The sequence below is a fragment of the Neofelis nebulosa genome, chromosome 12 (genome assembly GCF_028018385.1).
Source record: "Neofelis nebulosa isolate mNeoNeb1 chromosome 12, mNeoNeb1.pri, whole genome shotgun sequence".
Lineage (NCBI taxonomy): Eukaryota > Metazoa > Chordata > Mammalia > Carnivora > Felidae > Neofelis > Neofelis nebulosa.
The window spans coordinates 77,768,909-77,793,695 of record NC_080793.1 but is presented as its reverse complement, the minus strand read 5'-3'; the positions used below and the strand labels follow the sequence as shown (position 1 = coordinate 77,793,695).

At 47.2% G+C, this 24,787-nt stretch overlaps 1 protein-coding gene across 3 annotated transcripts in view; it reads left to right on the top strand.

Annotated features, from left to right (window-relative positions):
• The first annotated feature begins 218 nt into the window (after positions 1-218).
• The window catches only part of PCSK5 (proprotein convertase subtilisin/kexin type 5), a 452,999-nt gene continuing 428,430 nt past the window's right edge, over positions 219-24,787 (top strand). The window contains exon 1 of one of the 3 annotated variants that reach the window (XM_058695668.1): positions 219-961. In XM_058695668.1, the coding sequence (XP_058551651.1) occupies positions 245-961 (717 nt within the window). In that variant the 5' untranslated portion in view covers positions 219-244. The remainder of the gene's footprint in view (positions 962-24,787) is intronic. The other 2 variants (XM_058695669.1, XM_058695667.1) reach the window with 2 other exon arrangements.

Below are 24,787 nucleotides of genomic sequence, written 5' to 3'. Positions count from 1 at the left end.
ACTCAAATCCGAGGAGGAAAGGGAGAGAAGGGGGTCAGGCCGCGACGCCGGGAGCTCTCCTCCCAGCCCTTTGGAAAGACTGGCTTTTGCTGCCCTGGACCCTGAGAGGTTACAGCCCGGAGAACCCGGCGGCGCTAGGACCTGGTTGGCGCCTGGCCGCGGCCGCTCTCCGGCGGGCGGAGGAGCGAGAGGAGGAGGGGGCTGTGGGAGAGGAGGGCTGTTAGGGGGGCGGCGGGAGTCATTTATGCAGAGCGGGCGCTGCTGCCATTGCCACTCGCACTCCCCGCGCGCCGCTCGGAGCCGGAGGGAGCGCAGGGAGCGAGCTAGCGAGCGCTCGGAGCCCGGGCCAGCAGAGGGGGCGCCCGGCCGCTGCCTGCACCGCCGCCTCCGCCGCGTTCCGGGGCCCGGGGAGGAGCGAAGGCTAGTCGGAGAGTCGGGAGCCGAGCCGGCGAGACCCAACTGCAGGAGGGCGCCCGCCCCGCTCAGCCGCCTCCTGCGCCGGAGCCGGGGAGCCCCCGCCGATCGCCCCGCGGGCCGGAGGGCACGGCGCGCAGGTCCCCGCAGCCCCAGGGATGGTCTAGGAGCCGGCGCCAGGCTCGCCGTTTGCTCCCCGCCGGGGCTCGCCGCCTCCTGCGGATCGCCCAGGGCTGCGCGCCGCGGCGGCCGGGGGCTGCGCGCCGGGGCGGCCCAGGCCGGAGAAGTTAGTTGTGCGCGCCGCTCGTGCGCGGAGTCAGCGAGCGAGCGAGGGAGGCAGCGAGGCGCCGGGGCCATGGGCTGGGGGAGCCGCTGCTGCTGCCCGGGACGCCTGGACCTGCTGTGCGTGCTGGCGCTGCTCGGGGGCTGCCTGCTCCCCGTGTGCCGGACGCGCGTCTACACCAACCACTGGGCAGTCAAAATCGCCGGCGGCTTCCCGGAGGCCAACCGCATCGCCAGCAAGTACGGATTCATCAACATGGGACAGGTAACGACGGGCTGGCCCAGTCCTTGGCCCTGAAGCTGCCGGGGCCGGGGGAGCCCCCAGCGACCCCGCGCTTCTTGCCCCCTCCTTGTCACCCTCCTCCCCCCTCTTCCAGATGTGCTCTTGCAGCTGTTGCCCGAACTCTTGAGCGATTTTCTCTCTCTCTTTCATACGCATACACACACTCTCTCTCCCCAAAGTTACCGGGGTTGGTTTTGTTTACTTGTGGGTTTTGTTTTGTTTCTTCTTCTTCTTCTTCTTCTTCTTCTTCTTCTTCTTCTTCTGGCCACGAGGGACAGGTAGGGTGTCTGGAAAAATCCAGAGTGTGCATACCCCCGTGGTGGTTTCAGACCCGACCGGGTCTTTTGACATGGAAAGTCAGGGAGCACTGGTAGATTGAGCTCTTTTGGGGGGTGAGGGGAGTGAGCACACTCCTTGCGGTTTCTGAGAGCCAGGGCAAGAAGGAGGCGAGGAAGGGAGAGCCTTTCCTGCTCAGACCTGAATTTAGCCCAGAAAGTAGTTTGCCCCTTGGGGGGGGGGGGGGGAAGAGGACCGCTGGGCGCTGGAGGAGTAGGAGGCGCGGGGACTGGAGCTGGAAGGGAGGAGGAAGAGGGAGGCGGAGGAAGGGAAGAGAGGGCCGGACCCGGCGTGAGCGCAGATCTGGGGAGAGACCTCTCGCTCTCCTCGCCTCTCTCGTGGGATCCGCGTGGGGGCTCCCGGAGCGGGGTCGGAAAAGGGGGTGGGAAACTTCCGACACCCGCCGGCGGGGTTCTGCTCTGGGAGAACTGCAGGTCTCCCCGCAGAGAGGGACGTGCGGCGGCGACGTGGGGCGAAGAGTTGGACAGGCAGACGGGCGCGGGGTTCTTATGGGGTGCCGCTCCCGGGCTTAGGGCAGAGCTGCCCGGCTGGGGAACAATGAATTGAATGGTGTTATGCGGATGATTGGAAGCGCAACAGATTTGGAGGCACTTCCGAGCTAACCGGTCTTGGCTTCCTCGCTCTCATTCCTGCTAGAAATGGAGTGGAGAGGGCAGTGTACGCGGGTTCCAGAAAGTGACCCGATCATTCTCCGCCCCCCCACCCCCGCCCGCCCCGCCCCAGTACTCACACCCCATTCACTCACTTCTCTAGGCCTGGCTGGAGAAGGGGGCTCTAGCCAGAGACCCTGCTGGGGGTGGGAGGCGAGGGTGATGGGTCACCTTTGCTGTAGACCGGCTTTGGGGACTGCTCCGGATGCACGTGTCCTGCCAGCGCGAGGGGAAAGGAGGCTGGCAGGAGGCTGGCGCAGCGGGGCCAAGAGAGCAGCACAGACGGTTTCTGATGTTGTGCTGCTCGTCCAGGAACGGGAGCCCTGGGGCGCAGGGACCCTCAGCTGCCTGGGCGATGCGGCACTGACTGAAGAGGCAGCTCTGCGATCACCGCATCTGGAAGGAGATAGGGAGCGCTGGGTGGGGGGCGGGGGGGGGGGTTCAGGGGAGCAGGAGCGTGAGGTCTTGGGCTCTGTGGGTCCAGAGGGAAGACGCGTTCCAGGGAAGTCAGTCCTGTGGAGGACTGAAACCAGGGCAAGGGGCAAGGTCTGAGTCTCCCCCCGCACCACGCCCCCCTGCGCATACGCGTGCGTGCGCCCCCGTCCCCCACCCCGCCAACACCACCATAAGTATCCAACACCCCCCCCCCCGCCCCCCCCCGGAAGGAAGGAAGGGAAGCCAGCCAGACTTTGCTGCCCCAGCGCCTGTCATCTTCAGGAGAATTCCATTCTAATGGCTTCTTAGGAGTCTACTAGCTTCTTGTTTCATTGGAAGAACACAGTCTCCTCTTTTTCCATGAGATTCAAGTTGGGTGCTGCATGTGACCCTGGAATGTAGCTGGGAACGCTTGTCAATGAAAGTAGCCTTGTTACCATTCTTTCCAGAAATGCATCTCTCAGGTTCCCTAACATGGAGCATCTCCTACATAGGATACCTACTTAGAAAATAAGGTCTTGAATATAGACTTCTTTGGTAATCTGCAAAACGGTCATTTTGGGTGGATACGCCTCCACATTCAGCAAATTGGAAAACCGGGACTCTGGGGAAGTTGATGCGCACAGGATCCCCGGAGCTAGACGGTGGCAAAACTGTGATTCAGACCTAGCACTGTCTGGCCCAGGCCTACCCTGCATGAATTCCGCCTGGTAGGGTATCCCTCCCCATAGGAGGAACAAAGTAACACCCCCAGTCCCCTGAATTCTGATTTAGTGGCTGAGTAGAGTGGAAGCAAACCTTTAGTATTAACTCACAGATACTTAGTTCAAACAGACCTGGACTTCTTGACTCTGAGAAGCTTCATGACTTGTAAGGGAAGAAATACCTGTTTCTTTTTTTTTTTTTTTTTAATGTTTATTTTAAAAAATGTATATTTTTAATTTTTTTTTAATGTTTATTTATTTTTGGGACAGAGAGAGACAGAGCATGAACAGGGGAGGGGCAGAGAGAGAGGGAGACACAGAATCTGAAACAGGCTCCAGGCTCTGAGCTGTCAGCACAGAGCCCGACGTGGGGCTCGAACCCACGGACCGTGAGATCGTGACCTGGCTGAAGTCAGACGCTTTAACCGACTGCGCCACCCAGGCGCCCCAAAAAATGTATATTTTTAAAATTTTTACTTTTGAGAGGGAGAGGGAGAGAGCATGAGTGGGGGAGGGGCAGAGGGAGAGGAAGACACAGAATCCAAAGCAGGTTCCGGGCTCTGAGCTGTCAGCCCAAAGCCCGCCACCGGGCTCGAACCCGCGAACTGTGAGATCGTGACCTGAGCTGAAATCGGACGCTTAACCCACTGAGCCACCCAGGCACCCCAGAAATACCTGTTTCTTAATGAACTCGTTAAACAGAACTTAGATATTGCAGAGCCTGGCAGAGGAAGGGAGGGGATTTTTGTCACCGAAAGAACCCCCTTTGAACAAGCATTGCTGTGTCCTGGAACTTCACAGGATTGTGTTGACAGAGGGCTTTTTAAGGGAGATCTGGGGCTTTTCATTTGTAAAATACGCAGAAAACTAGAAATACACATGACACCCAACACAATTTATTGTGGTTTTTACAATGCCTGTGAAGACATGAAGTGCTTTGAAAGGTTACAGGGGACCCCTTGAACTGATGCCGTAACCGGTGTAAAAAGGTCAGCTGGTCTCACTGTGTAAAGGGTTCCCTCTGCAGATCAAAGGGGGGTAACCCTATGCTAAGTGTTGGGGGCGCTAAATTGAGTTACACAGACAATATCATTGCACTGTAAGGGCCAAACGTATTTCTTACTCACCTTTTACTGCTCTGACCTTTTAACACGTTAGCCATCCTTTTGTTATTCTTTCTTTCCCTAAATAAACCAGTTGTGGTTCCACTGAGCAGTAACTAATTTGCAAATGTCTCTGGAATGTTCTCATGTTTTTTTACCCCAGTTGGGTTTGGGGTCCCACCTCATGGGTCACAAATTGGAACCGAGGCCTATTACTGTTTCCGAAGTCATTTAATATCTCGGTGGTCTCTCTGACATCTTTGGTATAATATTTTAGGCAGCTATTTTAGGTGGTGAATCTTCACCACCGTCGAGGTGCCATCGTGACTACTCGCAACTCCAGCGTAATGTTTTATACCGCATCTTAGCGCTTGGAAGTCACCCGAGGTGAAATTTCCGGCCTGGGGATTTCTGCGGAAAAGAATAGGTGTGCCTCTTGTGCTCATGAAAAAAAAGGATGTTTAGAGTTAACGCAAGAGCAAGCAAGCAAACAGGCAACGAGGACATGCTTGGCTTCCCGGAAGGGAAGAATAATGAGGCTTCTCTTGCTTTTGGTTATAGAGATAGCATTGTGTTTCGGTAGGTTTTCCACCTCATGTTAGTGTTTGTGAATGGTCATGCCTTGAAAAGCTGCAATGATGCCTTATAATTAGCAGTAGCAGATGTTGTCATGTTGGCGTATGTCCTGTTTTGCTTGGTATCCGTGTCGGCCGTAGAATGCCCTGTCTTCCCCCTGAAAGCCTCTCCCAGGATCAGATGTCCCCTGACTGTTGGCCTCACACCTGTGGCAAGGAGGCCTTGGTCCGGCCTCTGAATTGGGCGACGTGACTGATGGAACTAACAGTGTAGTTAGTGGTGAGAGGGTAGCAGTGACAGCAAGGAATCAAGACGCGGCATCACGTTAATCGTGAACCTTTGTTTGGACTAACCCTGCAAACCAGGGAGATTAATTTCTGGTTATCTGAACTCAGGGAGAAGGTCCCCGGTGAAGGCTGTTGGCAGCGTGCGAGAGCTGTATTTATCCTTCTGCGAATTGCATATAATCCTTGATCCCAAGCCGAGATTACCAGTAACAGAAAGCGCTCCTCAAACCATGTCACTTATCTTGAGCCAGATTCCGGAAGGATAAAGCCAGATGCAAGCAATACCGGGGAAATATTCTACCTGGAGTTCTCACTGAAAACAGTATATATATATATATATATATATATATATATATATACACACACATATACATTATATACACATACACATATATGTATGTGTATATAATGTATATGTGTGTGTATATATATATATATACATATATATATATATACGTGTGTGTATATATATATATCGGAAACTCCAGATGTCACTTACAAGGTCTTTGAAAGCAGGAAAGTCGGTGAACTTAATGGAGCCCCTGTTCCTTCATCTGTAAAATGATAAATCTCTAGATAATAGGCTGAGTTGACTTGCATTGCTCAGCACATAGTTAGGCTTGCAGCGAAAGGTTGGTTGGGTCTGACTCTGAAATAAGTGAGATTCAAACTTTTATTTGGATAGGGAGAAAGGAAGACATTCTGTAAATGGGAGATACAAGATGTGAAGATCAGGAAAATACATTTTTAACGGCCGAGTAAAAAAGAGCTAAATCCGAGCTTTGTAGACAGGGAAAATGGTTTTCCATTTCAACGAACCATGTAAAACACCTTAAAAATAGTTGCTGTTGGGCTCTAAACAATTCTGGCTGATTTCCCGTGGCAATGCCTTCCTCCCTGGTTGATCCTGGTTGTAGCCCATTAAATATTATAGGATAAGCCTGCCGGAGAGATGGAAGACGGGGAGGGAAAATATCTGAAGACCGATTATTTTGTAAAGCCTCTTACCTTGGTACATTATGTTGGATCGCATCTGAATTCGCGTTTTAATTCTGAATGCAGTTTGCACGAAGAGAATTAGAAGCCGCATTTCCCAGAGATCTTTGGCACGAGGAACTTTTGTTCAGAGATCTGCCAAAGGTCTCCTCCCCACCACCCCGCTGCTGATTAGTTCTGATCTTCGGGCAATGTGGGGTGATCGAAATGGTGATGAGCGGTGGAGAGTGGGTTCTGGGTGCGAGTGGATGGCATTGCAAATACTGCTGGGTTGAATGGGACTGTGCTCCCCTAGTTGCATTTTTAGGCATGTTGTAAACAGCAAAATAAGTTGGTGTGGGAGTCCACCTGGCCTCGCACAGGGCAGCTCTTCACGCCCAAGAACCTCAGCCCTGACCTCTGCTAGCGACTCTCACATGCTGCGTTCTCATGAGCAGGAGAACCTTTACTGGAAAAAGCGATTCAGAGAGCTTGGCCTGATCACGGTGGACCTGTTGCATTAACCTCATAGGCAAGGAATGGCTTGTATGTGGCCGTTGGGATTTTCGGGGTCTGTTTGAAATGAAAAACTGCATTTTTGTGCACCCGAAGGCAGCTGAATTTGCCTTATCGCTGTCTCTCATGAGCTTATATCCAGAGGTCCTAACCTTAAAGGTCAGCCAGAGAAGCAGGGTAGAGTGCTGGGAAAATGGCCAGCGATGTGTGACTCCTTGGTGAAGGGAGGGAGTCCTGACCCAGAAACATCCCCGGGGCAGGGAGGGGTATTTGTGTTGTCCGTTCCAGTTAAGTGAAACAGCGTCTGCCTTTTCCCCAAGGCCGAAGTGTCTCCAGGCAGTGCTGTGCCTTGGGACTTTATCACTTGGCGAACTCAGTTTGGATTCAATGACAGGGAAGGCTTTGGCTTCCTGGATGGGGAAAAACGAATGCTTACAGACCTTCATGCATGCTAGAAGATATGTATGCGCATATATGCACATGTGTACGGACACATGTGTGTATCTGTTAATTTTTACTTTCATCAAAGTTAAATTGCACGTAATTTACAGTGAAATTACTCATGCACTATTCTTGCGAGTTTCAACAGATGAGATCTCTACATCTAAAGGTAGCAAGAAAGGACAATCAATGCCAATAAACTCTTCAGTGGGGGTTAATCCCTGCAGGAAAACGGGACCAGAAAGAAAACAGGAGTAGGAGTCAGCAGCTTGGAGCGAAACTCTGGGGTTTTTTCTTTCATTAACCAACTCGGCCCTCATTGCCTCATTTTTCAAAGAGAGGACCCTAATATGTGCTCCAGCCACCTTGCGGGGTTGCTGTGAAATCAAGTGCCTAATGATGAACACGAATACATCAATAAAATAAGGCATGGGAAGCATTGCATGATCTATAGGGGCTCCAAGGAGATTCAAAGGCTGCTCAAAGGAAAATAAGAGAATGCTATGGTTAACGAAGGTTTCTGTAGTGGAGTCACTTGTGATTTTCTAGATTCTTGTGCTTGCCCGTGGAGATCTAGTGGGGGCGGAAGGAGTCCGTGTTGCTCCTGATCCCCCCTGCCCCCCCACTTTAGAGGACAGTGATAGCTAGACTGAGAGCCATGGACAGAGGCATAAAGCTGGGGCAATGGACTAGAAAAATCACCCAGCTAGGGTTCCCCATCCCTGGGTTGGACAGCTTGGTTTATAAGGCATATACAATATGGAGATTGCAAGATTCGTTAAAGAGCCAAGATACCGTTTTTTTTTTTTTATCGAAGCGTTATTCACATGCAATGTTCTCATAGTTTCAGAGGTACAACATATTGATGCAACAATTCTCTACGCTCTTCGGTGGTCGCCCCGCGAGGTGTAGTCACTCTCTGTCACCCTACAACGTTATTAGAAGATTACAGACTCTTCCCGACGCTATCCTTTTACATTTGATTCAGATGCGAGCACGTGTAGGGAATAGCGGGAAATAAAACGGAAATGTAGGGATACGGATGGGACCGTTCTCGGTGCAAGTGTTGGAAACCCAAACTCCTACTGCTTGAGTAAAACTCGTAGGCAATCCGATAAGGAAGTGGGGACTCCGTTGGTGTAAACAGGTCCACGTGCCTTTGCGTGCGGTTCCGAACACAGAGGCTGAACCCTCTGTGCGCACTGGCCGTACCTGGCGTGTACTTTCTTCACGGCAAAACCTCCCCTGCCTGACCCAAACTGACATTAGTTGGGACATCGGTTCTTTTGTTTGGTTGCGGAACTGCGTGGATGAGTTTGATGATGAGGATGCTGTCCTGGGTGCGGGTAGAGGGTGTGGAGACCGCATTGCTCTGTGTGCCCTGCTGTACTCTTCTCATCTGAAGGGTTCTGGATTCTGAAATGCATCCAGATCCAAGCGTCTTTAAAACGTGATTGTGAGTCTGCCCAGCTGCAGATCCGGAGTACTGCTCGTGTCTGGTATTTCTCCTTTTCCCTGTGTCAGTAGCTTCATCCTGACACAGACCCTTTCCCCCAGGCAGCAACGCTCAGTCGATTCTTAGTACCTCCTTTACCTGCTGATGAGATGAACCCCTGAGAAAGAACCCCAGTTCTTCCCGGTGGGATTATGTCTCCACTCATAAGCCAGTGACTTTGTCCACGCCGACAGTAGTCTGTTGGTGAGTCACCCTGGGTCACTTGGTCTCCCTTGAAGTAAGGATGTTGACCACTGATGGGCAACCCACCAAAACAGGAGAGGGACAGTTCTCCAAGGGAAGAAAGGATGCTGTTTCTAGAAGAAGATGTGGGACAAGAAGACTTCCTGCTAAGATCGGGTTATGTAAGGCCTTACATGCGTCGGTGAGGGGGTTTCCACCTTATCACGTAGGATAAAAAATGATATTGAATTCCCCTGAGAAGAGGTAACAACCTACCGATTCAACAAACAGGAGACTCTACCATGTAATATGGAAGACGTTTTCTGCTTTCAAGGAGGTAGGACATTTTCCCTCATAGCTGTCATTCAGCAAGGCAAGTACTAACAGGGTCACAGGCAACCCAGTACGGTTCACTTGTGCCCGGGAGGGATCTGCTGGTATCCGTGTGCACAAGGAACCGGGGGAGGCAGAGAGGCTATTGTGTTGGTAAAGGTGCCTGGAAATGAATCAGAAGCAGATTTGGATCCTTGTCGAGGTGGATTCAATATGGCTTGATAACTCAATGGATGCGGAGGAGGAGGAGGAGGAGGGAGAGGGTGAGGGTAACTATAAAGTTTATCACCACGGGACCAGGAGCATGGGGGACCCGTGTACGGAACTGGGGCCGTCTGCGGGAGCATCTTGAGAACAAAGGGATAGGTTCAGCCTCAGTGTTGTGGGGAGACAGAAGGGCAGGCAGATAGGAGTGTCCAGTATGCAGAAGAGATTCAGGACAGGAAAGAAGCGAAGACGGGCACTCATCCACCTCCACGTAACTGAAGTTGGGGAAGGTGCATAGGATAGGTAAGGGGTACAGCATGAAGAGGGCTGGCGGGGGCTGAGGCTAGAGCCTTAGGGGAATGTCTCCACTTAGGGCTTAAGGGCTAAAGGGAGCATTGAAGGCTCAGGGCGGCACCAAAGGTAGAGCCTGGAAGTCACGAGGACGGGTGTGCCCCTTTACAGGGTGTGCACTAGTGAAAAGAGCTCTGGGGAGAATCTAGCCTGTAAGAACTGGAACGTGGCTTAAAGACTTGGTGGTGACGAGGCTCCCTGTGATCTTAGCGCCAGTGCTTGGTTGGACAGTGAGGGGAATTTAAGGATGTGGGGCGGTAGAGGAAACGAGTAGAGAAGGTTCTTACTGCACATCTGCCTACCTACCTACCTTCTTTCCCTGTCTCTTGTCTCATCAGTGCACCGTGGCGGGCGAGGAAGACCTAGGATCGTAGGTCTAGAACCAAGAGGGTTTCAATCCTAACGCTGCTACTGCTTAGCTGGGGGACCCTAGGCGAGCATCTTAACCTCTCTGTGCCTCAGTTTCATCATGTGTTAAAAAGAGCCAATCGTATTTCCCTTACAGAATCATAAAAGTCATTAGAATGGTGCCTGGCACCTACTACTTATTCAGTAAGTCTCTGTTATTATATCTTATTTTGTAATTTTTAAATTGTTTTATTAAAACTTTTTTCTTTCATGCTTTGTTTTGAGAGAGAGAGAGAGAGCACAAGCAGGGGAGAGGCAGAGAGAGAGAAGGAGAGAGAATCCCAAGCAGGCTCTGCACTGAGTGGGGCTTGATCTCACGAGTCCTGAGACCATGACCTGAGCCAAAATCAAGAGCTGGACCCTTAACCCACTGAGCCACCCAGGCACCCCATATTGTTGTCGTTTTTTTTTTTTTTAACCAAGTTAAGCTCAGTTTCTATATACTGTTTCATCCTGTTGTTTTCACTTAATATTATACTGTGAGCCTTTTCCAATGTTACTAGATAATTTTAGACACATTTGGGTGACTGCAGAATTGAAGGTATCATATACTACGTTATGATTCGTGTGACTGTGTATCATATTTTTCCAGGCACATTCCTGGGCTATGCCTTACCCCCATGAAGTATTGTGGAGTATCCCCCTTTATTTTCAAACATGTGTGAGTTTGGAAGAGAAGGGATATGGTTACCCTAATTGTATGCATGTGTGTGTGTGTGTGTGTGTGTGTGTGTGTGTAATTGCACATCTTTCTACCAGCTGGGAGGGCAGAGCTGTCCCTCTTTCTTGCATGTGTCCCCAGCACCTTCTGTGGCATTGGAGAAGCACAGTGTGCACTTGGGATAGGAAGTGTTATGTGGAGAGAAATAGGCTTGGAAGGCAGAGAACACTGGTGCCTTGAGACTAAAGAGGAATGGGAAGGGAACGGATGTACGGAATAGCTCTGTCTCACTTGTCACCTCAGACGCACCTGCAGAGACAGGGGACACCTGGGTAAAGTTGGCGTCCGGGTGCTCCCGTGGTTTGACACGCGTTAAGGAAATTCTGATAAGAAGCCGTAAAAAAGATGCGACCGTGCCATTTGTGACAACATGGGTGGACCTACTAGGTATTACGCTAAATGAAATAAGTCAGCCTGAGAAAGACAAATACCATATGATTTCCTCGTGTGTGGAATTAAAAAAAAAGTCGAATAAACAAATAAAGAAGCAGAACCAGACTTAGAAATACAGAGAACAAACTGGTGGTGGCCAGAGGGGAGGGGTGGGGGTGGGGGGACGGGCAAAGTGGGCGAAGGGGAGTGGGAGGCCCAGGCTTCCAGTTCTGGCATGAATAAGTCGTGGGGATGAGAGGCACAGCATGAGGAGTGTAGTCAGTGGTATTGTAACAGCGCTGCGTGGTGACAGACAGTGGCTATGCTTGTCGTGAGCCCAGCTTAACCTGTAGACTTGTCACATCGCTACATTGGACGCCTGAAACGAATGTACCGTCACCTCTCAACTATACAATTAAAAAAAAAAAAAAGAAGAATCACCGATGAATGACTCCTCAAAGAATAGCCAAATAGCAAGGAGATCATTTGCTGCTGGTACTTAGTTATCGCCCCGTAAGTAGTGGTTGAATATTAATGAGTGAACAATGAACCAATCCGTATTGTTTTGTCTTTGGTCACGAATGCCCAGAAATCTGACATTAGAACAGGACCAAACTGGGAGTTAGAATTTGCCAGGGTGAGAGAGAAGGGAAAAGATCTGTGGGAAGCGGGGGTTGGGGGTGGGGGGGGTGGGGAACGAATCCGATGGCTTTTGAATGCAAGGGGCAGGACCCCTGAAATGACACAGCACAGCCTCCTGGCTTTGAGGAGGGTGGAGGGGCCGAAACAGGACTGGTGGGTCAAAGGAATGGGGAGGACTTGGGGGCCGTGAGTGCAAAATAAAAACGGAGGGGCCAGTTGGACAAGACATCCCAGAGGGTGTTTGTTTGTTTGTTTGTGTGTTTGTGTGTTTGCTGTTTTGTAAGCTCCAAGTTAGAGCTCTTCTGCGGCATGCTAGGGTCCAAGGTGTGGACGCGCTGGGGAGCTGACCAGGTAGAGAGCAGGTGGGTTAGACAGCGGGTTAGACCAAGTCGACAAAGTGTGAGGCTAGGATGTTGTTTGGAATGGTTACCAGCTTGGATAAGATGAGGCTTCCGTGTAATCGTGCCGGCACACCTTCCAGGCAGGTAAACGTGAGGTGTGCCCCATACGGCCATTCTCCTTGGATAAATTCAGGTGTTCTCTCTGCTTTACACATCTGTGCGGTATTATTTGCACTCCAGGTCCTGTGTCAGCTTAACGGATAAAGACAGCCACCTGGGTCACTGCTTTCAACTCCCAATTGTGTCTTCCTGTGTTTGATGTAAAAACTGCAGATTGCATTGGACGCTGAACATAGAAGAATGTAGACAGAGAATGTGAACCCAGCGATAATACTTAAGGATGATCTTTAAATGGTGTATATCTTGGTACATTTCATGTTTGCCTCCACCTTGAGTTGTCACGTAACCCACTTCCATTATAGTAAATAATTATACCTATGAGTTATTCTCATGTCCTGTGTTCTGCCCTTTACATTATTTATAGAGTGTAATGAAGCTGTGTGTTCCAAACGTGTCTTTTATTTATCTTAATCCAAACTTTATTGCCCTATAGGAATAGCCATATATAATTTTTAATTTTTTTAAGTTTATTTATTTGTTTATTTTGAGAGAGAGAGAGTGAGAGAGTATGAGTGGGGGAGGGGGAGAGGGAGGGAGAGAGAGAATCCTAAGCAGCCTCCTTGCGGTAAGCACAGGTCCCGACGCGGGGCTCGACCCCCAAAACCGTGAGATCGTGACCTGAGCTGAAATCAAGAGTCGGACGCTCAACCTACCGAGCCACCCAGGCATCTAGGAATATACACATATTTTAAAATATATGTTTAAAAAATTATGTATATTTTGCTCTCTATTTAATAGATAATACTTTTAGATGGCCCTGTGTAATATTAGATTAATCTTGTTTGCATTTGTATGTAATCTGATTGTTAATATAGGGTTAGCATCACAAAGGAAGCATTAACATTTTAATTTAATCTGTGCATTATCTGAGAGGTTAATTCTGTCTTGGGAAAATTACAGTGTGAATACCATACCAGCATTGAAACTAGTTAAGATTTATTAAAAGCAAGTCCTTCCCTGCTGCCTTTCCCTGTGTGTGTGTGTGTGTGTGTGTGTGTGTGTGTGTGTGTGTGTGTGTGTATACACGCCATATATATCTGTATTTGTACTAAGTACTTAAGGTCTGATATTTTTGTAATAAGTACTTAAGGTCTGGTATTTCTCTACTCTGAGAAGCTCTTACAGCTGTAAAAATATCCTAGCTCCCCCATGTCAATGTTCCCAGGCCTGTACCATGTTTTTACTAGTGGACGTTTCTCAACCAAAATAAAACTGGGCCGCCCTCGCTAGTTTGAATGCAGTGCAGGGAGGGAGACACTTCCAGGGCCTTTAACCTCGTAAGCAAATATCCATAACTGTAAGTGTAGAAGTTTACTGCATCCCGGGCTGTTCTACTTGTACGTAACTAACACATAGATTTGTTTCCTGTGTGTGTGGAACCTCATTCATCAATTTCAAAGTTTTTCAAGAGAAAACTAAATTGTAGTCCAGTTAGGATTTATTAGCAGCCCAGCTTCCAGGAAAACCTATTTTCTTTTCTTTTCTTTTCTTTTCTTTTCTTTTCTTTTCTTTTCTTTTCTTTTCTTTTCTTTTCTTTTCTTTTCTTTTCTTTTCTTTTTTTTCTCTTCTCTTCTCTTCTCTTCTTTTCTTTTCTTTTCTTTCTTTTTTCTTTTCTTTTCTCTTTTCTTTTCTTTTCTTTTCTTTTCTTTTCTTTTCTTTTCTTTTCTTTTCTTTTCTTTCTTTCCTCTCCTTTCCTCTCCTTTCCTTCTCTTTCCTTCCCTTTCCATTTTTCTTTTCTTTTCTTTTCTTTTCTTTTCTTTTCTTTTTTTTTTTTTTAAGCTGTGAGCCATCTTTCTATTTGGTTAGTGCTCCTGGGCCAATTTACCAAATGCTACATTCTTTGAATTGTTGTAGGATGATGTCATTGCTCAGTTGGACAACACTGAGAACCTGTGAGCAAAACTCAAGGCAGGAAACAGGTGACTTCCCTTCCCCTGTGGGGCCTGCCCTGCCGCTAATTTGCCACATACTTGGGAGCTGATCGTAGGCTTTCTGTGTCTTCAAGGGTTCGTTTTATACATTGCTTTATTTATTATATTATTTTTAAAGTTTGTGTGTTTGTGTGTTTGTTTATTTATTGAAAGAGACAGAGCATCTCAAGCAGGCTCCGCACTACCAGCACAGAGCCCGATACGGGTCTCAGTCTCACAAAATGTGAGCTCATGATGTGAGCTGAAATCAAGAGTCAGACGCTTAACTGACTGAGCCACCCAGACGCCCCCATTGCTTTATTTAAATATTAGTTATCGAAGGGCATCATTAAGGTGAAAAGACAAACCACAGAATGGGAGAAAATATTTGCAGACCATACCCGATAAGAGCGTTATATCCAGGATATACACTCAATAATAAAAAGACAGATAGTCCACTTAAAAATGGGCATAAAGGGTCTGAACAGACAGGCCTCCCAAGGAGATGTATGAATGGACAATAAGCACATAAAAAGATACACAACATCAGGGAAATGCAAATGCATTTCAAATGCACGGCGAGATGCCAGTTCACACTCCGTTGGATGGCTGTAATCAAGAAGACAGTTAATCACAAGTGTTGGCAAGGATATGGAGCAATTGGAACCCTCATACACGGATGGTAGAAATGTAAAGCGGTACAGTCACTGTTGCAAAACCGTCTAGTGGTTTCTCGAAAGGTTAAACATAGAGTTGCCATATGACCCAGTATTCCCACTCCTCACTATATATACCCAAGAGAAGTGGGAGCACTGTTCACACAAAAACTCCAAAAAGTGGAAACAACCCAATTTCTTTCGATGGATGGAAGGATAAATGAAACATAGTACATCCATACACTGGAATTTTCTTTTGCAATCAAAATGAGTGAGGTCGTGATACATGCTACAAAACGGATGGACCTTGACAACAACTATGCTATAATCAGAAGAGCCAGTCACGAAAGGCCACATATTTTCTGATTCCGTTCTTAGGAAATGCCCAGAATGGGCAAATCCACAGACGCCGGAGGTAGGTGAGTGGTCACATGGGGCTGGAAGAGTTGGCGGGAATAGGGTGATGGGTGTGGGGCTTCTTTTGGCGGCGAGGAAAATGTCCTAAAATGGATCGTGGTCATTCTGACACAACTCTGTGACAATCCAAAAGCATTGAAGGGTCTCTTTACCGTAGGTAATGTGTACAGTATGTGAACTGTGTCTGAATCCAGCTGTTAAAAATAGTCGTAGAATACTTACTGTTTATCAGCCCTTCTACTGGGCACAGCGCTTCTACATTTGTCATCGATAAGGTACCTGCTCACATGGAGCTTGTGTGATAGTGGGAGGGGACAAGCCGTAACTCAGTAATGCAATGGAGAACATAATTGCAATTGGGAATGTGCTGTTGGAAGGCAAAACACGTTGGTAGAGTAAAAGCCACCGAGGTGGGGAGGAGTCCTGTAGACAGGCTGGTCAGGGAGGCTCACTGAGGAGGACACTCTGGAGGCCGAGACCTGAATGTTAAGAAGAAGCCAGCCACCTGGAGGTCTGGGTTGGGACCGGGTCCTTGCAGAGGAGACGGCCAGCGCAGCATTTCCTAAAGAACCGAAAACTGCCCGTGTAAAAAGATTCTGGTTAACAAGAAGCGGCTGAACTTGAAGTTGGAGAGGATGATCTTGTTAGTTTTTTTTTTTTTTTTTTTTTAATTTCTTTTTGAGGGAGGGAGAGAGAGAGCGAGTGAGCGAGCAGGGGAGGGGCAGAAAGAGAGGGAGAGAGACAGAATCCCCAGGAGGCTCCTTGCTGTCAGCACAGAAGAGCCCAACACGGGGCTCGAACCCGCAAACTGTGAGATCGTGACCTGAGCTGAACTCAAGAGTTGGACACTTAACGGACTGAGCCATCCAGGGGCTCCAAGGGGAGAATGATCTTAAAGTTTATTTTGGTGATGCCATTTTCCTGTTCAGAAGCCACCAGTAGCTCCCATTTCCTACTGTGTTGAAACATACTTCTTCTCTGGGCTTTTTGAAGGCTTTTGAAGAGATAGGAAATCCTCTCTCTTTTTGAAGGCACGTCTCAACGTCCCCTCTTTGCTATACCTTGCTCTGAAAGTATAGGTAAAACTTAGGTATAGTTTGCCCAAAATACTCCTGGGGAATTTAATACAGTTAAGCTTGTTTTTTTCCCCTTGGGGGATTTCATTAGTATTCCGTAGCACGTAGCACGGTGCCTTGTTCTTTATAAGTAACGATTAAATATCAGTTGAGTCCCAACGTATTTTATAGACATGCAATGTATATAAAGTGAACAATAAATCTGAATATTGGAGAAAAATTGCAAAAGAATTCTACCACCCCATGAATCAAGAAGGCTAACAGTGCATCTTGTATTCCGTAAAGGAGAGTGTGGAAAGAGCAGTGATCTAGGATTGATGAGTCATTTTGTGTGTGAATCCTAAAGTCCAGCACCTCCTGGGAACTAGCCTAACCCTTATCTTCAAGTGTTTCAGCCCTCGGCATCATCAGCAGGGTCCTTCCTTCTGGCTTTGACTTCCATGCAAATTCTTCACGTGAGAGAGTACACAGTGTGACATTATCCATGAGCTAAGTCCCGGATCATCCTAGGGTCCGGATGGTTTCTCCGTGGATCCTGGAGAACCTCAGGCACCCCGCTGGCTGTAATCATCTTCTTGGGCTGGCAGTGGGCTCCTGTGTCCGTTGGAGCAGTGGGAATGGCACCGAGAGGTCCCGCAGCGAAAACAAGTGGTCAGTAGGAAGAGACCGCTTCAGATCACCGGCACATTTTTACTGTTTGTGTGGAATCAGTGGGAGTAGCAAAAGGAGGCAGATTTGGTGCGTAGGAAAGTCTGAAGCTTGGGATAATGTAAGCAGTAGGACCTGGTGCTGGTCAGACACTCATGGCGGGGCTTACCTGGATTGGCCGTTTTGGAGGACCTAAACACGAGTTAAATCAGCTCGAGAGGAGAGAGTGCGGCCTCTGGGACCAGCAGACATAAAATTAAGCCCTGGAGCTTAGTCCTTAAGGAGTGGCTTCAGAGATATCCTTGGAGATAGGAAGTAAACTCAAGACAAATAGAGCAAATATCCATTGGGAGCTATCTCCATCATAAAAGGAACGCTCCCTTACTTGAGTGACGTGGCCAGACGCCGGTGTCTCATTCTAGCTGGGTCTCCCTATCTGACCTTTTCCCCTTCGATCAGATCTGAGCATCAAATGACCAGCCCTTTAGGCCTAGACAGGGGGAAGGGGGAGTTGTTTTCTGGGTCAGATGAAAGGGAAGTGTTCTCAGGCTGTATACGGTTCTAGAGTAGAACTCCTTACCTCCTCCTCTTCCTCCTCCTCCTCCTCCCCTACTCTAAACATAATTCAGCCTGAACACTTTGCCATTCTTTGCACAAGAAGTGCCATGCCCTGCTTTTCTGAAGCCCCCTACGGCATTCCCACTGCCTGGACATCCTCAGGCATCATTCTCGCTGGTTCCTCAAAGCCCTCCTCAGGTGGTCTTTCCTCAAGTGAAATGGCCTGTGGCTAAAACTTCCTTCATTTAAACTCTCATTGAAATTTATATGCTTCTTTTTCCTGGCATTTGACATATTTAGATTGTATTCAATGTATGCGTGTGTGTGTGTGTGTGTGCGTGCGTGTGTGTGTGTGTGTGTGTGTGTAATCTCTTTTGCTAGATAGCAATCGCCTTAAAGACAGGATGTGGTTTTTTTTTTTGGTTCATTTTTGTCCTGCATATGGTATCTAGAAGAGCGCTGTGCAGTTAAAATGCCCTCAGAAAATTATTCTGAAAGGGATAGTTGGCTGTGAGTAAATAAAGGCAGAGGGTAAGTCAACACTGCAGCGGACATCGGTATGGTCCACTGAAAATTTCTGGGTGTCATCCTAGCCATGTGATAGGATTGTACCTCCCTACTTTGGGGGTTAAGGGTAGCCATATAACCGATGGAATTGGCCAAGATGGAAATGTCGGATATATGAGCAGCAGTGACCCGTGTCCCTTCTTTACCCGTGTGTGCGCTATCTGCTGTGGTCTACAACGCTCCGGGGGGTGGATGCCCCATTAGCCAGGGTCCTCATGGGCTCTGATGAACAGCACTCCCAGCCAATGCACAATGGACACGTAATACGAACTAGCAGCAAGCCTTTGTTGTTTTCAGTCACTGAGATTCATGGGTTCATTTGTTCCTGCTGTGAAACCTTGCGCGTTCCAACGAGTACAAAAATACAACAGGCTTTCTCCTTAGCCTTGCACGCAGTATAGGCGAACGTATGTATGGACTGGGGAGAAAAGATGAGGCGATACTCTGGATGAGAACCCAGGAAGTGACTTAATAGGAAGACCTCAGTGGTCTCGTCTACGTCTTACTCATTATGTCAGTGAAAATTAGATGGGTTCAAAAAAATAAAACCAGAGGCCAGATAGTAGGTATTTCCAAATATACGTACGCGCGTTTTGTTGCTTAGAGATTTGCGTTTCCTGAAAGAAACCCTGAAGGTGCCAGGGCTTAATTGCACTGAGTTGCTTCCTTCTGGCCTTGCCAGCTCTCTGGATGAAATTCGTTCCAGGGGTTCAGATATACCTGTTCGGGACCTGTAAGCCTCTCTAGAAAATGGAAGGTTTTTTCTTTTCCAAGAGGATAGAAACTTAGCGTATTACAGTTGTTTTTTTTTTTCCCCGTGAAATGAAAACAACATGTTACCTTTGTACCTCGAATGATTGTTTAATAGGGAACGTGCTTTCTGCTCGCCAATCGCACTTGTTTGTGCATTCTGTAAGGGCCACACTGTGCCTCCAGAATTGTGATACCCACTGCTGCGGAATCCACTTAAATTTGCCGCCCCAGTCCGCTGGCCGTTCTGCCTTCGTTGTTAGAGAACTGGCTTCGCAAACGTCGGGATCTGTGCTCTTCCTGATTTATGTGATGTGGACACAGCGGGGAACATCTGAGATTTAAAATGTTATGGCCTGAATTTCCAACTGTTGAAACGAATCCAAAGCAGCAGATTTTTCGTCTTTGGCAGGACAGGACTGAAGCAACATGCAGTGATTTGGTTCGCCGATTTGCGAGCTGTTAAAAATCAGAATAACTTAAAATGAGGAGAGTAAGTGCTGCATAATGTGAAAAATATTCCAAAGGTCACATGGTTGTGCAGTCTTAGACAAGTGAAGCACCACGAAAACAAAACTATTTTGAACACATTTGAGACACCGCATGTGAACATGTGAATTTTGTATTTCTGCTAAAATAGTCTGTTACTGAAGTCGTCGGAATCTCACCTAGTTCACTCTAACTTTAAAGAGACAGAGATTCTAATGGACCCAGAAGGCCCTTCTCCTGCCTTTTAGTGTCTCAGTCATGGAGACCATCTTTGGCATTTACTGCCTTCTCTTGTAATTTTTTCCTTTGCCGTCAGTCTGTCTTTTCACATGCATTGCAAACGTTTTAGAACGTCCACACTATGCTAAGTACTCTTCTAAGCCCTGGAGATGCTTCTGGAAGCTTCAATTCTCACAGGAGGAGTGTAGCAGCTTGCTTCAAAGCAAATCGCCCCAAACCCAGTGGCTTAAAACAATAAGCATTATTGCTGTGAAGCTGTGAGTTGTCTGGTAGGTTCTTCAGTCAACCGGTGGTCAGCCCAGGGCCTGATTGGTCTTGGATGTCCTCACTCACGTTCCTAGTGGCTGGTGCTGGCTGCTGGCTTGGGTTATGGGGGGGTCACTGGCCGTGTGCCTCCCATCATCCACCACAGGCTGGCTTGGGCTTCTTCTCATAGGGACGAATGGTATCCCAGTGGCCAGAGAGAGGAACCCTCCGAGTGTAAGCCCTTTGCAAATCTCTGCTTGTGTCTTACGCACTAACATTCCCTAAGTCCAAACGAGCCACATGACCAGCTTCAAGAGGTGGAGACATAAACTTCACTCCTTCATAGGAACAGATGCAAAGAATGTGGCCATATTTTTCAGTCTACCACGGGGACGCTGTCGATAAACAGCACAAGTATGTCAGTTGGTGGTAAGAACTTTGGGTGAGAAAGCAGGGAAGGGGGATGTCTGGACATTTTTTTTTTTCCTTCAGTTGTAAACAGGATGTCTAGGGAAGTTATCACGGAGAAGGCGAGATGTGTAAAGAGCTGGAGAAGGTGAGGGAAAGAAATGAGGCTGACAGATATCTGGGAGAGACACATTCTCGTGGAGGACGCAGCCAGTGCAAAGGCCCTGGACGGGAGAGGGCCTGATGTGTTGGAGGAAGAATGAACAGGAAGGCCGGTGATGCTGAGTGGCGTCTGGGTGGCAGATGAGCTGGGGAGGTCATGAGGGTTGGGAAGTAAGGCAGACCCCTTACGTGGGTGCTTCTCACATTTCAATGTGCCGCGAAGGCCCTTAGAGATCCCGTTCAAATGTGGATTCTGATTTAGTAAGTCTGGGATGCGGCCAGAGCTTCTGTGGTTCTAATAAGCTCTTGGATGATGCCAGGGCTGCCGCTGGGCCGGGGACCATGCTTTGAGGAGCATGCCTGCAGCTCTCAGCAGACCAAGCACAGTAAGGACTAGATTGTCTCTTAAGGGAGGAGATAGGAATGCCATTGGACTTCTAGCAGAGGTGTGACCTATTCTCTGCTCCGTTATAAGAGACGGCAACGTTTACGCACACAGAGTGCGAGGCGAGGGAGACAGTCCAATGTGGAGGAGAGTGCTGTCCGGATTTAGCTCGCCATAGCTTCAGTCATCCGAATGTCCTTTCCTCTACAGGGTCGTGTCCTTATGCTCTGCTAGTACGTAAGTGAGACATCTATCTCTGGACACCGTTCACCCTACCCCACTCCCATACCACATCTGTTCTAGAACAAACTGGCTCTGTCTCCTTACAGTCACCCAAATCCTGATGATTGGAGCTGTTCTAGCTTGGCCTTTTCTTTTTCTGATCCTCAGCCCCCTTGACTCAGTGGTTCTCATTTCCTGGCTCCATAGTCCAGTCTTCGGGGAGCCTTCACTGATCTGTTTAATTGGCCGTAGGGTGAGGTCTGGGCAACCATATTCTTAAATATGCAGCCAGGGTTGAGAACAGCCACTGTGCTCAATTCTTCCTCTGCACCTGATATGCTGGTGGTTCCCCTTCTCCCCCTGCCCCCCCCCCCAGAGCTCATAGCTTCCTTTCCCTGAGGAATCCATTCCCCAGCCCTCCCCCCAACCACTCTAGCCTTAAGCTTCTCTCTTTTCACTACCATCAGAACACATGGCCATTAGCTCATTTTCAACCCTGTTGCGTTTTGATGGTTCTAGCCTCAGTGGTCAGATTTTGCAAAATTACAGTCTGTGTTTGGAGAGGGGAACGATCTTTGTATAGCTACGCATATATATATATATATATATATATATATATATATATATATATGTATCTTCCTTCCACATAGAGTGTCACGTGTTTGGGCTTTTTTTTTTTTTTTGGTATAATGGATATTGAAAGGCCATGGCCACAGAACAGACCTTTAAGTGAACTCCAGGATCTTACCCAGGGGACGGGATACTGGGAACACGGGCTGGAAGATCATTTGGCTGCAGGTTTGATATTTACGAAATGTCTCCCAATGAGCTTATACATACAGTTTCGTGCTCTGGTTGGATTGAAATAGTGTTCACTTGAAACCTTCTATCTCGCGTCTCATTACTACCCTTCCCTGTTTATACACTGTTTATGGCAAGCACACTAGGAGTGAATATGCATTGCTCATTCTGAAACTATCTGGTGAATAGCATAGTTATATTTTGGTGCTAAATAAATATGCTACATGTTTTAGCATTTCTTTATTTTATAATACAACAGGCAGCTCAAAATGTGGAAATGGCCTAGGGTCTGCCTCAGCCTTGGCGAGGTCCTTCTGAAACCCTGTGTGATTCCTGAGAATGTTTTTTTTTTTTCTTTTTTCCTTTAATTCATCCTGTATGTATATATGTCTTATTTGAAGACATATATGTCCAGCTTGTTCTGCAATGACTTTTTGTTCTCTAATCAGAGTAGGAAATACAGAAAAATGAAAGGCAGTGCAAAATATTATCTGTAAATTGTATCACAAATTCGCTGTATCATCATGTACCCGGGATGACTTGTCTGTGCATCATTAACTTGTAACAGATTTAAACTAATTATTAACTCGACCAGATGGGTTTACTTGAGTGTTATCATAAAGGGCTTTGTGATGTGAGAGTATGGCAAAGTTCCATAAAATTTATTGCTTGAATCTTGCTGGATGCAGCATTCCATTAAGGCACTGCCTTTTGCCCCCACATTCCCATATTGGATCTGTTTTCTTCCTTATAGCTGGGAAGAAAGTACATGTGGGGGGACATAGGGGTTGTGTTAATTAATGGTAATCTGTTTGTCTTGAAAGAAATGCCACTTCCAACATTCCGTGGCCTGAGAAGTGTCCTGATAATGTTTCCTAAACTGTAAATGCCTGCGAGGTAGTTAGAACCATTGGATTTTAGAATTGAGGGCAAAGATGGGACCTCGTCCCTCCCCACTCTCCCATTATAAAGATGATGAAACTGAGGCCCAAAAGGAAAAGGCGTGGATAGAACACTAGACTTGGTATTTAGCAGACCTGAGTTCTAGTATCTTCAAGCCCCAATTATAAAAGTGACCCCTGAGAGTTGTGTGATTAATAATGTGGAGAAGCTTTTCTGGTCATCTTGTTCTTTTTTTAGGAAGCATACCCATTTCTTGAATAATCATTGCTAATAATTTTCATATTTAGCATCGACAATGTTTCCTTAGGAGATATGCACGAGGGGAAATTTTGTCAAGCGAGTTTGAACATATAGGTATGCGGTGTATGAACAAATAACCCGATTTTGGAGGCACCATTTTTTTCTCTAGTTCTGTGAAAGTCTGTTAGACCCTTTTTAGTAAACTAACTTGAAGAGAAATGTTAGATATTTTTTCCTGACTCTGATAGAGCAGAATGTTGGTCCTACCATGGTGGCTGTTTAGCAATAAGGTAAATGACTGATCTAATGGCTAAAGCATAATGGGTCTTAGTATCTCAGTGAGTCCCTCGGACCCAGAGAACTCTCTCCTGAGGAAAGTCAGAAGGCACATTTTGGGAAAGGTGGGGGTATTCATCACTTTGGCAAATAGGAAATTGGCCATCTTATAATGGGGGGGGAGGGGTGCCTTTACCCACGACTGCAAGCCAAACTTGGCGTTCCTTGGCTGATCCTGACCGCATTACGGGATTTTGTTAAACTGTGCGATGAGGGGAAGATTTCTGCCTGTATCGCGTGGAGCACAGACGTTCCTTTTATAGACCTATGGAAGTTGTGCAGTAACCGAAACACCAGAATAGAGACATAGCAGCATATCCAATGCAGTCGCAGTAAGAATTGAAATGAACACGATACATTTGAAACGGGAGTAAATGCTTGTGGCTGCCCAGACTGTTCTCCACCCTGGGTCTTTATCACTTTAGTTTATTGGGGCTTTAAACCTATTTCACAACTTAGCTACAGAATGTTGGCATGTTTGAACTAAGAGGGAGGAAAACTCGCTGAAGCCCTGTTCTTCTTCTAAATTGACTGCATCTGTTTGAGTGATACAAATGTAGCAATCAGGCAGTATCCAGTGTTTGGAATATTAAAATAATGCAGGGATTAAATTCCAGTCCCGTGGCAGCCACAGATGGAAGGTGAATATATATTAAATACCCTTTTTCTTCATTTATCCAGATACGAGGTATTTGTCCAGATAAGTGTATGTTTTCAGTTACGGCAAAAATCTGTGAACATTGCAATGATTCATTCAGCAAAAAACACTGTATTGGGTTTATCTTTTATGTCAACAGTAAGTACTTAGGAATGATAGAAGAGAGATAACTTAAAACGCATTCTACCACACTGAGTGCATTATCTTAAACATCACTTCTAACTTTCTGCTTTATAGATACAAACATTTACTTGGTAGGCATAATGGTTATTTAAACTCTCTCTTTGGGTTTATTTGACATATATTTAAGACCAAGCAAGCTGCCCAGATAAAGGTCAATGGACTTTTTAATGTGAAGAAAAAAATTTAAAAGCTTGGCACTTTCGCCAGGCTCAGGAATTGTTGAGATAAAGATGTTAATCCTAAAGTTAATCAGGTTGGAGTTGAACCTTTAATAAAAATTGAAAATATGACTCCAAGCACAAATTACGATATTCCTTAGTTAGCCTACTGAGGTTGAGTATAGAATAGTGAAAAGGGCACTGAGCTTGGTGTGAGAAAAATCTTGGTCCTATCATTTACTTATCATAAAAGGTTGGGTAAATCACTGACTTTAGCGGGGCCTCAGTTTTATTATTTGGAAAATCAAGATAATAATTCTTATTTCACAGTATTCATTCATTCACCCGCTCATTCATTTTCTAAGTGCTTACTGGGCACCTCGTGGGCCAAACGCTATGACGTGTGCAAGCAGTATAGCAATATTTGAAAAGTTTGTAAGGAGACAAACGGCTTGCCCAGATAGAGAGTGACCGGGGAAGGTCACTTAGCAAGGAGCTCAGAGAAGACTTTTTCTGAG